This window comes from Thalassophryne amazonica, chromosome 1 (assembly GCF_902500255.1).
Source record: "Thalassophryne amazonica chromosome 1, fThaAma1.1, whole genome shotgun sequence".
Taxonomy (NCBI): Eukaryota; Metazoa; Chordata; class Actinopteri; order Batrachoidiformes; family Batrachoididae; genus Thalassophryne; species Thalassophryne amazonica.
In genome coordinates, this window is record NC_047103.1 from 42,011,454 (window position 1) to 42,029,117 (window position 17,664).

General features: G+C 40.3%; 1 protein-coding gene across 2 annotated transcripts in view; it reads right to left on the bottom strand.

The window, feature by feature from the left end:
- plod2 (procollagen-lysine, 2-oxoglutarate 5-dioxygenase 2) overlaps positions 1-17,664 on the bottom strand; it is a 117,159-nt gene that overhangs the window by 56,904 nt on the left and 42,591 nt on the right. For both annotated transcript variants that reach the window (XM_034168659.1, XM_034168650.1), the window contains exons 2-4: positions 10,877-10,968; positions 10,379-10,515; positions 6,455-6,618 (exon numbers count right to left, since the gene is read on the bottom strand). In XM_034168659.1, the coding sequence (XP_034024550.1) occupies positions 6,455-6,618; positions 10,379-10,515; positions 10,877-10,968 (393 nt within the window). The remainder of the gene's footprint in view (positions 1-6,454; positions 6,619-10,378; positions 10,516-10,876; positions 10,969-17,664) is intronic.

Genomic DNA, 17,664 nt, shown 5'->3' on the forward strand with positions numbered 1-17,664 from the left:
CAAGTTGACTGGTAGACATGACATAATTCTAAGTGGCAGAGCTGAGAAAACCTTTTAAAGGAAATCACGATATTTTACGCACATCATATTGCAAGGAGATAATCCTTACAATGATGGCTTTAACTGTGCAGTAATTTGTGAAATGCACAGATCTCAGAAAAATGGTGCGGGTACATGCCATTTTGGTCATGTTCTTTATGAAATACTGTTTTGGCAGCAAAAGCTCTTTTCTTTGCTGCATGTGGTATTTTGCAGTGTGTTGAAACTGAGTGCAAGTGGGAATACAGTTGTGTTCAAAATAACTGCAGTATGCTTAAAAAAGTGAGTAAAGCTCAAAATCCTTAGAATAGCTTGTATTTCCAAACACACAAAATGCATTGGGAACACTGCATATTCTATTCCAAATCAAAACATGAAGAAAAATGTATCAAATTTGTTATTACTTTACCTGAAAGTGAAGAAAAAAGGACTACAGACTGTTCAATAAATAAAATAACAGTGTCTGCATTTTTCTTTCTGTGACTCTTATTACACCCTTACAGGTGGCCCTTATTTAAGGATGAAGGCAGCAAATGTTGTACATGCTGGTTGTCGTGCATTTCTCTCTAAAAATCTGAGTAAAATCAGTCAATCCAGATACTGTTCAGAAGAACATCATACTCTGATTACAAAGTAGAATGAAGAGAGGAAAACATATAAAGAAGTGCAGAAAATGATAGGCTGCTCAGCTAAAATGTTCTCAAATGCTTTAAAAAGGCCAAAAAAACAAACAAATAAATAAATAAACAAACAAACAAACTCAAAAACAAAACAGAAAGTCATGGATGAAAACAGAAACCAACCAACCATATTGATTCTTGAAATACTGTGTGCTCTGTGGCACAGTCGTGTGCTTCCAGATTCTATAAAGTTCCTTCAGTGGTCACTTGTGTGGTGACCACAAAAAGACAGATCAAACCTTCAATTTTAAACAAACCGTGGCACTCTGGGGATATAAGACAATTCTGCATGTAATCTTAATGACAACAAACCCTACAGTGTCTGATCAGACTGAGACAACTCTGCTCCTGAATGGGAGGTCATGCCAGGCTGATGACCACTGCGAGAGCAGTAATTCCAATGTTTTGAAGAAATGGCAGTATGGCAACCATGCCATTTGATTTATTCATGAGAACATACAGTACTGTGACTGTCCATTGGTTAAAAATATCTGCAGCTGCACTGCTTTCCAATTTCAGAAGCTTTTGGTTACTTAATCCAGATTTGAATAGGTTTTCAAACCTACTGTAGATGTGAAACTCTATAATGACAAGGTCCATCAGTTAAAACCTAAAAAGTGACATTCAGAGTGAAAGTGTTGAAAATGAACATGGTGTGCTGTTAGTGGTCACATGAATGGGGCTTCTGTCGCATCCTGTTCAGCTGAACAGGAAACATCACCAAGAGCTGATTAAAAGGAAAACAAACTTTTGCAGCAAGAGATAATAAAAAGCCCTGTGTTTTTATATTTATAAATGAACTCTTAGAACCATTTCAGCTCAGTCCCTGCTAAATATTTAGAGACGTATGTGTTAATTTTGCATAGATGGTGGAATTTTTAAAGCAAGAAGAACCTACAGGATAAAAAATGAACTGCTTGTATGCTACAATGGCCCAAAATATAATGATTATAAATGGCAGCCATTGTTCCAGTGATGTTTGTCTTATCCTGAGGGAAAATAAATTATATTATATATTGCAATATGGTTCGTCTTAAATGAAGATCACGATTCAGGTTAACAGATTATATACACATCAGTGTTGTCATTCCTCATGGACGTCTCCCCTGTTCTACCCAGAGCTACTTTATCTCATTATGGTGTATTTAGACGGCCAACAAGTGGATATCACCAGAACTTGTGCAGGGCAGAGGTCACTAAAGGCCAGTTTTCACCACAGCGTTGCTTTTATCTGCATGGTTAAAAAAAAAAAAAAGAGAATAATCGTTTTTGATGTACAGTCATCCCCACGTTCAGTACAGTGTTGTTTGCATTGCAGGGGAAGAAGGTGAACATCACCACTGCATTATCCAGACTAATGCTTCAGAATGAAAAATTGACATGTTGCAACAGTGACAGCCATAAAGATGATCTGTGGTTTTTAAGTTTTCAGATGCTTATGTGACACTTTAACAGCAGACATGCATTTATAAGACCATGAAATAAGACTTTACAACAGTAAATTTGTTGTTTATGGTAAAAAAATAATGAGAAATGACCATTTTTGTTTGTTTTTAATCATTTTTGGCATTTGCATTGTGTTTCTTTATGTCAATTATGGCAAAAAATATGATCAGGTTCTACTTTAATACTACAACATGCGTTTTTTTTACTGGTCATGCTGCTGCTGTTTGATGTTCTTGTTGGGTTTTTCACCATGTACCTGTATTGTAGTATTGTAATCACTCGTGTATCTGTGTACAAAATAACATGCAAATGGGTTAACAGGATTTCATCAAACTTAGTAGGAATATCACTTGTGCTGATGTCACCAGATGATTATCTTTTGAAGCAGACTGGTCAATGGTCCTCAAAAATATAGTTCTTAAAATCCCCTGTCTGTTGTGTGTTGGGGGTTTGGCTGGATCTTTTTGTGTTGTTTTCTTTTCTTTGCTCTCCAGGTGGTATGCAAACTGGTTTTTGTCTGTGGAGAAGGTGCTGGCAGAAGAATCCTTCACCCTCATCAACATTATTGGCTGCACTTGTGGAGGATGTTCATGTGCAGACCTAAGAGATGGCGTTCTGCATTTAAGCCATGAGTGATTCAAGCAGAATTGCCGGGAACTCGACCTTGTGACGTTCGTTTGTGAGACGCTGAGGACCGCGCCTGGGTTTGACACATCGTGCCTGTGAAGGAGGACGGGTGAGGGACACATGCTGTCAGCACACATCAGAGGTGATTGATTGTCTGAATAAGTGTTAATAGTAATTTGGTATTTTGTTACGCAGTATATTTGAACATTGATGAGAATTGTGCAGCTCGCTTCTCACGGCTGTGGCGTGCGGACTGATGATCCTCCACCTGTTGTGAGAAGCTGCTCATTTACATAAAGCTTAAATTCAGACCTGAATGTGTTGCTGATAGTGTGTGCCTTTGAAGGATATTAGTTGTAGCTGTTGACTTACCTCACCTCTTCTATCCTTCACAGAGTCAGTTTGTCGTGTCCACCTGGGGGGTGTTTGGCGGTGAACTTGAGTCCAGAAGCGCCGGGCTTCGATCCCTTTGGGCGCTGGAGAGCGCGCCATCCTTCACTCCGCCAGACAAATGCACTTTTATGTTGTACACAATTATTGCACGAAAGGGAAATAAATGTTTTGTTTTTGGAACCGCTTTCTGGTTATTTAGCGCTGGGTTCAGTCAGATGCAGGTCCGCTCCTCAACCCGCGTCGGCACATAACAGTAGTTTCCGGCCATTCTAAAATGGACCCAGCGGCAGAAGCGGTTCCATTTGCCGAAAGAGTTCAAGAATACTTGGAGAAAATATGGGAGCAATTACAGTATCTCGCAAACCTAATTAAACAAATAGATGCCTGCATTACGGAGCTTGCAGCACACGCCGTTCTGCTTTCTGTTCCTCCGGCTGCGGCACTATCGATACCGGTGCAGATAACTCCATCACCCAGAGATTCGGCTTCCTTCTCTTCTGATGGTAGCCGTGTCTCATATGTGACAAATTTGCTCCGAGGTGACGCCTTAGCTTGGGTCACTGCGTTGTGGAGTAATGACTCTCCATTGTTAGGATCCTTAAGGATATCTCCAGGTGTTCTTGGACAGGCACAATAATGGACACAAAAAAAAACAAAAAAAAAAACAATCAGTTATTTGGGCTGTTTTTGTTTTTTTGTAAGAGGTTATAAATTGTTTGGGTGTTTAGAGGCGGTTCTGGTGGAGTGAACAACTGGCGGTTCGGAGCTCGGCTGGACTCAGCCAATCGTTGGTTTTTATCATTTGAACTTAGGTATTTTCTGTTTGGGATTGGGTCGTTTTGTTGTTTTTTATTTCCCTGCTTCCCTAACCCCAACCTCACTTGCCCTAACACCGTTCGTCTTGTGGGTTGTGGGGTGGTGCAGGTTGGTCACGCTGAGTGTTTCTCAGAAGACCTCTGCACCTAGGGGGGGGTTGTCAGGGGCATTTTTTTGGGTTTGGTTAGGGCCCGGTTCCACTCCAGCCTCGGTGGGCCTTTGACCGTTCGTCATTGGTGTTACCCTGGTGTGGTGCAGCGGGAACATACCTCAGTCGGAGGGGTGGGCCGATCTGTTGCCGTTCGCCATTTCCGTAGTTCCGCCCCTCCCGATAGGCTGGTGGTATGGTCGGGTAGGGGCACCGGACGTATTTCCGGTTTTCCGCTGCGCTTTGGGGTTGGGATCGGGTTAGTTTTTCCTGTTTCTTTCCCCGGCTTAGTAATTTTGTGCCGTTCGCCATAATGGAGCTAACGACTGGCTCTGGGAGTGATCTGGGGTCTTTCGGGGTGCTGGGGGAGGTAACAGGGTTTTCCAGTTGTTTTATTTGCCCCCGGGGTGTTTTAATGAAGTCCGCCGGGGGTTGGATTTTTGTGTTTTTATGCTTCCTTCCAGGTTCCACCTCCAGGGTTGATGGGACGGTCCTCTGGGGGGGAACTGATTGTGGGGCCGACTCACCAAGTGTGGCCGGGTCTGGGGTTCCTGGGTTGTGGGGAGGGGGCCTCCTGGGGTTGATGGTACGGTCCTCTGGGGGGTGCTGCTCCTCCATGTAAACCTGGGGACCTCTGTGGGATTCCGGTTTTGGTTGTCTCTCCTAGAACTGGCGGTAAAGGTCTTCTGGGGGGGGGGGGGGGGGGGGGGGGTTGGGCTCTGCATATCGTTCTGGGGGGGGGGGGTTGGTTGTTGTTTTTCTTTGTGAATTTGTGTTTGTATTGTGTTGTTGGGGCTGTGTTGGGTTTTTGCATTTGGGAGTTTTTCCTTTTCTTCCCGGGGTTGGATGGGACAGTCCCCTGGGGAGGTTTTGGGTGGGTTTTGTGTTTTTCTTGTATGTTGGGTTGTATATGGGACTTTTTTGGGGTTTTGTTGATGCCAGCCAGCCTTCCAGCCGCGGTGCCCTGTCCTGCTGTGGACCTTGGGAGCGTTACGCCATCTGCTTGCTGTTATGGACCCCGGAGGGAGGTGCTGTTCTCGGGCCTGGTCTGTTCGGTCGCCGGGAGGCTTCCCGTTGATGGGGGGGTACTGTTGTGTGTTGGGGGGTTTGGCTGGACGTTTTTGTGTTGTTTTCTTTTCTTTGCTCTCCAGGTGGTATGCAAACTGGTTTTTGTCTGTGGAGAAGGTGCTGGCAGAAGAATCCTTCACCCTCATCAACATTATTGGCTGCACTTGTGGAGGATGTTCATGTGCAGGCCTAATGACTCGCAGCACCTGTGGATGATGCTCACGTGCAGACTTAAAGACTTTTAGCTGAAGCAGATAATGAGATGGCGTTCTGCATTTAAGCCATGAGTGATTCAAGCAGAATTGCCGGGAACTCGACCTTGTGACGTTCATTTGTGAGACGCTGAGGACCACGCCTGGGTTTGACACATCGTGCCTGTGAAGGAGGACGGGTGAGGGACACATTCTGTCAGCACACATCAGAGGTGATTGATTGTCTGAATAAGTGTTAATAGTAATTTGGTATTTTGTTACGCAGTATATTTGAACATTGATGAGAATTGTGCAGCTCGCTTCTCACGGCTGTGGCGTGCGGACTGATGATCCTCCACCTGTTGTGAGAAGCTGCTCATTTACATAAAGCTTAAATTCAGACCTGAATGTGTTGCTGATAGTGTGTGCCTTTGAAGGATATTAGTTGTAGCTGTTGACTTACCTCACCTCTTCTATCCTTCACAGAGTCAGTTTGTCATGTCCACCTGGGGGGTGTTTGGCAGTGAACTTGAGTCCAGAAGCGCCGGGCTTCGATCCCTTTGGGCACTGGAGAGCGCGCCGTCCTTCACTCCGCCAGACAAATGCACTTTTATGTTGTACACAATTATTGCACGAAAGGGAAATAAATGTTTTGTTTTTGGAACCGCTTTCTGGTTATTTAGCGCTGGGTTCAGTCAGACGCAGGTCCACTCCTCAACCCGCGTCGGCACATAACACTGTCTAGGATACGGCAATAATCAATAGGTCTAGAGAGACTTTGTGAAGCTTATATCAATTGGTAAATATTTAGTAATCAAATGGTAGGACTGATGTTATGGTAACATCGTAATGATGTACCTCCCCACATAGAAACTAACAAAAGTTTCAAGTGTCATGATATTGTAACCACAATGGCTCTAGGTTATTTGGTATGAATGGAAGAAAATGACGTCAAGACTCATAAGTAATCATGTGACACTCAGTAAAATAAATAAAAGTGTCATTTCTCATAATATTTAAATCATGCTTGCATTTCTAGAACTTACCACCAGAGTTGAGGTAGCGCTTGCCACTGCGAACAGAGGGGTACTTTTCAGCTAGTCGCTTATCGGGCCATATCAGTCCTTCTGCTGCAAAAACCACTTTGTGATTGGCTTGTTGGAACTTCCTGAGTATCTCTTCTGGTCCTCCAGCAAAGATAAGATCATAGCTAAGGGGAAGCAGGACAGATGACATGCATTAATCGTTGTTTTTAAAACCTTTTCGGCCAGCTTAAAAGTCACTTTTTTTTGTTTTGTTTTTTACATTTGATACAGCTTAAACTTGATTTATTTATAGAAATCTTTATTTCAACAGTAAACATTCTTCTTGACTCAACATTTCTGTAGACTGGTATGTTTGAGTTGCACTGCAAGGAACACCAATAGGTGCAGTACGTTCTATGATCAGGAAAAAATAAATCACCTCCTATTACATAACACTTTGGGAGAATGGTGTGTAAAAGACAATTTAGGGTGGGAAACTCTTTGTAGTTTGAGTAATGTTATGAATCTGAACTGTTAATTAATTAAAAGCTGATTCACAAACCATGTTCCCAGAGTTACTGACTATGAAACACCATCTTACAAATGGCTCTTTGCCTTGTGCTTGAAATCAACCACTAACCTTTAAGTTTTACTGTTTATCTTCTAGCTGGCCCACAAATTGCCAATTGACTTTAACCCATTGTAAGTGATGTAAACACAGCATAAGTGATTATAAGCAGACAAGAATGAGGAGAATTAATTTAATAAAGAAAGTACACTACATCGACAGGTTTGGCAGACATTCTTATCCAAGACGACTTACAAGTGGTATCACATCCAAATACCAGGAACTTCCACCTAAGATGGTGCCCTTCGCTACAGGAGCAATTTCACATTCTGTGTCTTGCTGAAGGACAGTTCACAGCACAGACAGCAAAACCAGGATTTGGTCTGACTCTTGAGTTAATGGACTGCCGACCTACCAGCTGAGCAATGGTCATCACAAGGATTGTAATTAACACCTTTTGTGGGCAGAAACCATCGTCTTACTGTTGCATTCAGCATCCTTTTGCAGAATCAGTGCTGTGTGCTACTGCAGCGTGTTTTTTTTTTCTTTTTTTTTGGTTTTTGAGTAATTTACCATTGAATGTCTGTGTTTAAATATGTGCCTAATGATGCGAAAAACGAGGCGGTGTTAGGTGTTTGGAAAAGTTAAGTTTTTATGTACATCGCTGTTTTGTTGGACCATTCCGCTTCTGCATTGGCTTTTATCCTAGAAACACCAACCAACAGGGAAATACAACTCATCTGGAATACAGTGTTAACTATAAACAACAACATATTATTCAACATTTCATGAATTTAATGTGCAAGCGCGACCTTTGTAATGGTGATGTTTAAAATGAGGTCTTTCATTCAGAGACCTCTAAAACCTGTTTTCTGTCATTTTACATTGTGAAATGCTGAAAAAATCTGCCAAATTCTAATGTAAACAAAGTAAGTGATGCCAGTTTATATATACCATTCTGAACTGTGGACCCAGTTAAAAAAAAGAAGTATGTTTTAAATATAAAAGCAGAATTGTTGCAACTGTTGAACCAAGGTGCACCAGCAGTATTACAGATTTTACAACATATTTCATACATTTTAATATTAACCCTTTTCAGGACATTAGTGTGCACAATATGGAGAAAGCAACTGCCATGGGGTCCAATGGACCCCAAAAGTCCTGAACAGGTTTAAAAAGCAAAATAGTTCCAGTCAAACCAAGGTGCATCAGTACAGATTTCACATTTAAATGACTGTATTTAAATTCCTATGAAGTGCAGATGCATATAATTTAAAATATTTTTATTTAAGAAACAGAAAAAAACAGTACATTTACATATTTGAAAGGGTGTGGCACTACACATTGATTTTATTCATTTTTTCTTCTCATATAGTATGCAAAGCTGTTATTATTGCTAAACCACTTCTATGTGAACCTTTCCATTGCTTGAAAAGCTCAATGGAGATGCTTATATAAGATACCTGCTTGTGAAAGTGGCTGTGTTCATATATTTATTGATGCTCTGTAACAGTGCGCTCAGATGAATGAGAGGGAGATGGTTTAGCACAATATAGGCAAGCAGAAACATCATTGACAAGGCACTGCTTTCAAATCACTTATTAAAGGCTTAATTGTGAAGATTATTACAATTTGTAAATCAAAACAACAGTTAAACATGATCTGCACCCTTTCTTGACATTTCAGTTTAACATATTAAAGTGTAGGTGATGCCAATAAATGTGCACAAATAATCACTAAAAATAATGAAATGTCGATATTTTAAAAAATCCCGAACAATAAAATTTGATAAACAGCTGTCTGAAGCTTCAGCCTTGGCCATACTGTAAACATGGCGGAGGTCAAGCTGTTTTCGGACGATTCTTTTTCTAGTGTGGAGCTTTTTTTCGGTCCAGTCTGAACGTGTGTCTGAATAAGCTGTGGCAGGCACAGCCTTATGGCTTTGAGCCTTATTAGATTACAATGAGAGAGACTAAATGTTGGAGGAAAACCTTCAGTCTGACAACAGTGATGATATTGGCAGAGTTCAGAACACAGAATGGTGATTATAAAATAAATTAAAAAAAGAAATACTGCAGGTGATTTTGGCATGATAAACTGTTTTGGGTTTTTTTTTGGGGGGGGGGGGGGGTTGCAAGCTCTGTGGTCATAAAAAAAAATAGTTTTGCTATCTGTGACAGATAGAAAAAATGTCATGGGGAAGTGTGGAATTTTTATTTATATTTTTTTTTCTTAGAAACATTTACTTATATTTCAAATCTGAAAAATGTCATGAGGGACTGAAAATATCAGCTATAAATATTGTTTCCTTCTACTACACGTTAGTAGCACAAGTTATTATTAAATATTAAAACCATTCACACAAGGAGTAAATAATGTCTTACCTGTCCGTTTCAGTAAGCTCATCTGAAAACTTATCCACCTTTACAAAATGACATCTGAAAATAATATAATTCCTTTTGTTCTGGTTGAAGAAAAGCAAATTTGTCACACGGGAGTTTGGTGCCAGGTTACAGCGCAGACTGTAATCCATAATTGTGGCTGATGGATTGAGTCCCGCTGTTAACGAGCCACTTTGCGCTACAAGTTGAAAGACTCCCAGTTCCTCATCTGCTTATAACATCTCAGTCTGCACGTGACTAAATTATCCCATAAAACAATAAAATAAAATATTCTGAAAATACTCAGTTTTGCCTCCGTGTGGAGTGGAGAATCTGCACGACACCATGCGTGCACGCTCATCAATATAAAAGTGTTCCACCTGCCAATCAAAAGGATTCTGCTGGCAAAAATTAACCATTCTGACACCGAAAACACGGTGCAGCTCCGACCCGAACCACTCGATGAAAATGGCGCTATCAGTAGCCTGTAAAAATCCATAAATTAATAGGACTATTAAGATAATGGTTCCGGCGGTGATGCCACTTCCTCCTCCTTCTCCAATGTTGGGACCAGCCAGGAAGTTCCTGGTTTTTAGTGCCGCGCAGTTCAAAATCTGAATATTTATCTCTTCAGTAACTGAGCACCAGGAAAGGATAAATTTCAAACTTTTGTTTAATTTTAGTCTTAAATACTAAAAAAATAAAAAAAAGACATTACATATCATGTCACCTACACTTTAAAGCTCAATCAAACTGATGCTTGAATTGAAGCAACTATAAACAAAACACCTGAACCTTCAAGATAACAAACACTAGCAATGAAATATTGAATGGCAAAAAATTAATACATTTTTTTATTCACTGGTCTTTGCTGTGTATGTGATTCTTTTAGGTAAAATTGTCAGTAAATAATCAAGCAATTAAGGAGCAAACTGAAATAACTAAAACATTTATTGTGCCTTTAAGGGGGGAAAATGCTTTTGGGTGTCAACATACCTATCCACAGACAGGACAACAAGGTCATCCTGGTCAGCCAAACCTTCCAGGGCCTCCTTCAGTAGTTTGACTTTTTGACCTCCACCAATAGAGTGTCCCACATCACCACCCTTCCATGACGTCCCCATCCCTAACACCTAAAAAACAACACATTCCAGACATGTTCTTACATAAAGCACATAGAGCATTAACAGATTCTTCTTAAAGGCGTTCTCTTATCACATTTACCGGTACTTTTAGACATTTTCAAGGCATATAAATGTGAGTAGAGCGCTCTCAGGTACAAACATTTTCACTGCCTGTCAACTACAGAGGGGATGTCTGGACAAGTTTTAGTTTTCTTTTTTTTTTTACTTTTCTGTTCTTTTTTTGCAGCCTGCACTTCTTCAGGCCTCATCAAATCTGGAAAGTGTATTGGCTTGTGTTTGCATGTGGTGTCATTGGCTATGACAAACTGCACATTGTAAAACAGAATTCTGCAAACAGAGCCAATCTTACCTTCACAGTGTAATTGAAATAGTTTGCAGACTGCATAAAGCGCAGGAAGCCGTCCGTTTCCTCCGTTGCGACAGTTAAAACAAGCAATTTTTCTGAAAAAAAAAAAAAAAATCCAACGCCTTTACTTGTGTGGCAAAAACGTCACAGTTTTTGATGACCAAATTACAGGGGTTCAAATTTTTTCTTAGAAAAAGTCATTACATTTAAAGATGTGCATTTATTGCAAAATCCTGACTTCCAGTGAATGACATCCACCAAATATAAGTCCTCCATGCTTATATAAGAACTGGGAATGCCATTTCTAGAAACCACACTCCATGTAAACCTCAAACCTATGCAAACACATTGATAACTGGTTCAGCTGTCTGTGGCTACATCTTCAGTTTGGGACATCTTCTGTATGTCTGAGTTTTAATTAGATTAAAAAACACAAGTATATTTTTATCTGTATACTCAACAGTTTTCTTCTTCTTGGGTTAAACAAAGTCCCACAAACCTCTAGGACATTTCCGATGGACTTGAGTGCTGAAATTTGAGGTTGAGGAAGGGTTAGACCAAATACAAATTATTTCCAAACCCTCACTTTGAAGATGTGCCGCTTCATGGAGACCCGCTGAGTGCGCAGGAGAAGCGTGCACACAAGCTCTCAAGCTCTGATTCATCTACATCTGCTTTTACACGAAGAGGGTGTGCTAACTCATTTCCAGCACCCAACAGATCCTTCCAATCTGTTTAGATAGTTGCGGCACTGAGAGAAAAAAGTTAATGACTTTTTATTATGCTTTTAATACACCACTTGAATACAAGTCCCACTTTTCATGTTTCAAGGGTCAATCTGTCTCCTATTTATTATAAAGCACTACTGTCCAATAATCCCTTATAAATCATTTATTGTACATTGGAAAGTACAACCAGAAGTGTGAGGCGGTACATACCAGGAGCCCGTGACAGCGTCTAAGATTTAAAACTCAATTAAACAGATGGGATTTTTCCTGTTATTTTTATGAGCTGTGCAGACTGCACAGCTAATCTCTGCTTATCTCTGCACACACAAAGACTCCAGATAAATAAAAATAACCCTTCAAATACAATGCATGGCATGTGGGACGCCACAAAATAACCTAAAAAATGTAAAGCTGCTATGAATGGCTGAGACGTTGACAAAAGCAGCTATCTTTAAAAGAACAATAGGGATTAAAGCAGCCAGTCTGAGGAAACTGTGTCATGTCCACATGAAGAAAATAAATAAAACACAGGTTGAAGAACAAAATCCTGAGTTCTTTTGTGTCTTGTGCATTTTTTGGGTGGGTGAGTATTAATTTGTTTCATACCCTTGTCAAAAACAGCTTGAGCCACATAATTAAAATACAGTTTTCTGTAAATATCTGGGTCCTTCAAAAAGAACAAAGATTTTGTTTGCCCTGTTAGTCAACATACAGTCTTAAGTTCATTATAGGAATAAATGTCTGCAATATTGTGTCATTTGTTGTAACTATTCTTTTTCTGTGACAGGACGATTGTACGTGATACATCTTTAATAGTCAGAATAATAATAATAAAAAAAAACCAATTGTAATAATTGAGTCCATGTTTTAAATTTATTTAGCGTTATGTGAAATCCGTACAGTGTCAATATTAAACATACACGATCAAACATATGCATACACCTACTGAGATGATTAGTTCAGCTGAAAGGTGCTGAAAGATCAAAAATGTAAAGTTGTCAAGGTCTCTAAACCTTAAGGGTGACTGTTCAATATTCTGAAAGCGCTTTGGTTTGAAGGTCCATCAGGCTGGTTGTGGACACGGCCTAATGCCCCACCGAGAAGCCCCTGAGCGGCGGACAAGCGTGCAGGCAGATGACCGGAGCTTTAGCACTTCCCTGCTGTCAGGCCAGAAGTGAAATGAGGATGTGCCATGTAGAAAAACTTTCAAATGCAGAGGAAGATTAGAGAATGGAAAAGTCTTGCTGTTGTTCTGAACACTTTGCTAGCTAACTAGCTGACCGGCCTTCTTTAGGGACCTTAGGACCACTGAACCTAAAGCCCTGGTCACGCGGCACTAATGAACGACACCAAAGCCAAAATGAAACAAGAAATATGGACTTACGTTGACTTTCGAAGGCACTGTTTAACCGTTGTCCAGTTTCATTCCTGTAGCTGGCGCTTTGTCAGAATTTTCAAAATGTTGAAAAATGTGAACGAATCCCAACAACAACTTCAATTCATCCGTATTCTGTTTTGCTTTCTGTCTTGATGGTTCCTTATCGTTTGCATAGTTCCTGTACCATCACTGTTCTGTTTGAAGTCCAACGTCTTCCACAAATGTTGATGTTATCTGAACGGATCAATAACTAAAGATCCAACAAGCTGAACGGGACTTGTCCATGTGTGGGACAAAAAGCAACATTTTCATGCAGAAACAATAGCAGCAAGAACATTTTGTCAACTACTTTAACTATTTGCGCACGTTGCAGCCGTTTGTGGCTGGTCTGCATGTGCGTACACGTTGTTGTTGTGAAGACAGACCTGTTGTCAAGACAACCAGATTCCGCACCTGCAGATGCTGCAGAAATGAGGACAAGGCTGGCTGCGCTCACTCTCATACCCGCTGTCAAGTCACGTCATCATGAATGTTTTGTTTTGATTTTGTTTAAAGTGTCAAGGTTGCCGTTCGCTTTGTTTTCTTTTGTTAGTTTCAGTTTTGTTTCGTTCCTTTATACACTCTTGATTCACAGGCTTTTCAGTGATGGGAGAAGTGCCAGCTCATTCATCCACATTTTCTCAACGATTTATGACTTTGCGACTTTTTTCCTTCGTTTAGCTGTCATTGTGTGCCGTGTGACCGGGCCCTTAGGAATAATGATCTGGCCCAAGTGGTCATGACTGCCTGCAGCTGGTAGCTTCTCTATGGTGACATAAAAGTAGTTTGACAACGCATATTGGACTGACCAAAATACAGTACAACAATGAAGTCCAGGGGAGTTTAGCGTAGACCTGAGAAAGTGTATCATAAATGTAGATGTGAGGAATGTCTCTTGGAGCCATGGCCAGACAAGTGCAAAGAAAAAAAGTTAACCGTTCAAACAATTATACAACCCCGGGCAATAATTATGGAATCACCGGCCTCGGAGGATGTTCATTCAGTTGTTTAATTTTGTAGAAAAAAAGCAGATCACAGACATGACACAAAACTAAAGTCATTTCAAATGGCAACTTGCTGGCTTTAAGAAACACTATAAGAAATCAGAAAAAAAAAATGGTGGCAGTCAGTAACGGTTACTTTTTTAGACCAAGCAGAGGGAAAAAATATGGACTCACTCAATTCTGAGGAATAAATTATGGAATCACCCTGTAAATTTTCATCCCCAAAACTAACACCTGCATCAAATCAGATCTGCTCGTTAGTCTGCATCTAAGAAGGAGTGATCACACCTTGAAGAGCTGTTGCACAAAGTGGACTGACATGAATCATGGCTCCAACACGAGAGATGTCAATTGAAACAAAGGAGAGGATTATCAAACTCTTAAAAGAGGGTAAATCATGCAATGTTGCAAAAGATGTTGGTTGTTCACAGTCAGCTGTGTCTAAACTCTGGACCAAATACAAACAACATGGGAAGGTTGTTAAAGGCAAACATACTGGTAGACCAAGGAAGACATCAAAGCGTCAAGATAGAAAACTTAAAGCAATATGTCTCAAAAATCGAAAATGCACATCAAAACAAATGAGGAACGAATGGGAGGAAACTGGAGTCAACGTCTGTGACCGAACTGTAAGAAACCGCCTAAAGGAAATGGGATTTACATACAGAAAATCTAAACAAACGCCATCATTAACACCTAAACAGAAAAAAAACAAGGTTACAATGGGCTAAGGAAAAGCAATCATGGACTGTGGATGACTGGATGAAAGTCATATTCAGTGATGAATCTCGAATCTGCATTGGGCAAGGTGATGATGCTGGAACTTTTGTTTGGTGCCGTTCCAATGAGATTTATAAAGATGACTGCCTGAAGAGAACATGTAAATTTCCACAGTCATTGATGATATGGGGCTGCATGTCAGGTAAAGGCACTGGGGAAATGGCTGTCATTACATCATCAATAAATGCACAAGTTTACGTTGATATTTTGGACACTTTTCTTATCCCATCAATTGAAAGGATGTTTGGGGATGATGAAATCATTTTTCAAGATGATAATGCATCTTGCCATAGAGCAAAAACTGTGAAAACATTCCTTGCAAAAAGACACAAAGGGTCAATGTCATGGCCTGCAAATAGTCCGGATCTTAATCAAACTGAAAATCTTTGGTGGAAGTTGAAGAAAATGGTCCATGACAAGGCTCCAACCTGTAAAGCTGATCTGGCAACAGCAATCAGAGAAAGTTGGAGCCAGACTGATGAAGAGTACTGTTTGTCACTCATTAAGTCCATGCCTCAGAGACTGCAAGCTGTTATAAAAGCCAGACGTGGTGCAACAAAATACTAGTGATGTGTTGGAGCGTTCTTTTGTTTTTCATGATTCCATAATTTTTTCCTCAGAATTGAGTGATTCCATATTTTTTCCCTCTGCTTGGTCTAAAAAAGTAACCGTTACTGACTGCCACAATTTTTTTTTCCTGATTTCTTATAGTGTTTCTTAAAGCCAGAAAGTTGCCATTTGAAATGACGTTAGTTTTGTGTCATATCTGTGATCTGCTTTTTTCTATCATTTTCCATCATTTTTGCCAGGGGTTGTACACAAGTCAAAGTTATTGGGAGGTGTATCCACCTTGCCAAGGTCTGGAAGAAAATTCAACTTATTATCCACAGCTGTGAAAAAAATTGGTTCAGATAGCCATCATCATGGACTGAGAAGCTGCCAACCAAAAAGAAGTCACTGCTCCAAAATCAACACCTTTAAGCTTGACAAGCATTTGCAGCTGACCACAAAGACAAAGAAAAGACCTCTGTGAAGGTTTTATGGTGGAAGATAAACATTGAATTTTTTTGTAACTACAATGACCAGAAGTATGTCTGGAGGAGAAACTATGCAAGTATTCAACCCCAAGAACACTGTAACAATTCTTAGGGCCCCTTCACACATAGTACAAATCAAGGCGACTCACGACAGAACAGCTCATATGAGCAAACCACGTAAACATCAAGCCAACAGGCAGGCATGAAGGAATCCCCTGCACCGGTGTCATCGTTGAGTCGCAGCTAGTTAGCTAGCGCTCTCGACCTCAGCATCCATAAACATCTCCAATGGATTATTCTGGTCCCGGGACACCCACTCCCACCGCAGGTCTCTCCTTCCTTCCTCCTCCATCAACTGGTGGTAAATAATATCTGCCTTTTTTGAGGTAAGATACTGAAGTTTTGTAGACTAAAATAAGCTAAGCCTCCTCTGTCAGAGGCTAAAAACCTTAGTCAGGTATCACAAAACTTTAACTGACTAAGCACTTTGTGCCATGACTAACATCAAAAGATGAGTCGACTAAGTGAGTGTAGTCCACTAAACAAGATTAGACTGCTTTATGAAACCTGGCCCAGACCTGAATCTGATTGACCATCTCTGGAGACATCTGAAAATGTGTGCATCGATGCTCCCCATCCAACGTGATGGAGCTTGAGAGGTGTTGCAAAAAGAAATGGGCAAAATTTCCTAAAGATAGGTGGGCCAAGATTGTGACATCATATTCAAGAAGACCTGATGCTGTAATTGCTGCCAAAGGTGCATCAGCAAAGTATTGAGCAAAGGCTGTGAAGACTTATGTACATGATTTTAGTTTTAATAAATTTGCAAAATTTTTCAACAAACGTTTTTCATGTCGTCATTAGCGGGTGTTATAATGGAAAAATAATGAATTTACTCCATTTTTGAATCAGGCTGTAACACAACAAAATGTGGAAAAAGTGAAGCGCTCTGAATGTTTTCCAGATGTGTTGTAAGATAAATTGTAATGCAGTGTCTCACATCAGGGAAACACATTTTCTATACTGCTTGATTTCATAGTAACTGTTGAAGTTGTCATGCTTTAACTCCAACTATCCTGGAGTAAATGTTCATGGCCAAATCATGTTAATTACACCATATCCAACATATGCATGAAATCCCAGTCTTCTCATCAGTTAATAAACTGAAGAACGCACTTGAATGAATGCCAAAACTTTTTTTTAAGTCAAACAAGACGACCACTTGCTGTAAACATTTAGATTTGCGTGAGTGCATGCGGCATTTGCAAATACTACACTGGCTGTGTAGCCAGAATGAAGTACTGGCAGATGAAATCAGTCTGCTGCAGAGTCTGCACATTACATTCCAGTAGGTTCTTTCAGTTGGGATTTCTTGGCTGTGTTCAAACACCTCGATGAAAATTCTTTAATACGTAATCGTGCCATTCTAGCCAAGATATGATTTAGTTGCTTTTTTCCAGTCACCTTTGTATCCCACTGAATGAATGAGGAAACAGTAATCTTGTTTTATTTATGCCACATTCACTAGAGCGTTTGCATAAAGGCCACACTTTCTACTGTGCTAAATATTAATGTGATGTCTTGTCCTTGATGCCAGGAAAACATTTCCTGTCTACGAGAAGCAGACTGACAGCTGACACCAATTATCCTTCTGTGAGTTTGTGCTAATTTTATGGAACCATAATTTCCATAGATTGTAAACAAGCAGGTCAAATGTTTGCAGGCTTCCAGTTAAGTATGTGAAGATGTAAACCACCTCTCATGTAAAAAAGATGAGACTGACATTTTTATTTCCAACATTACAAGTTTGACTCAAACATGCAAG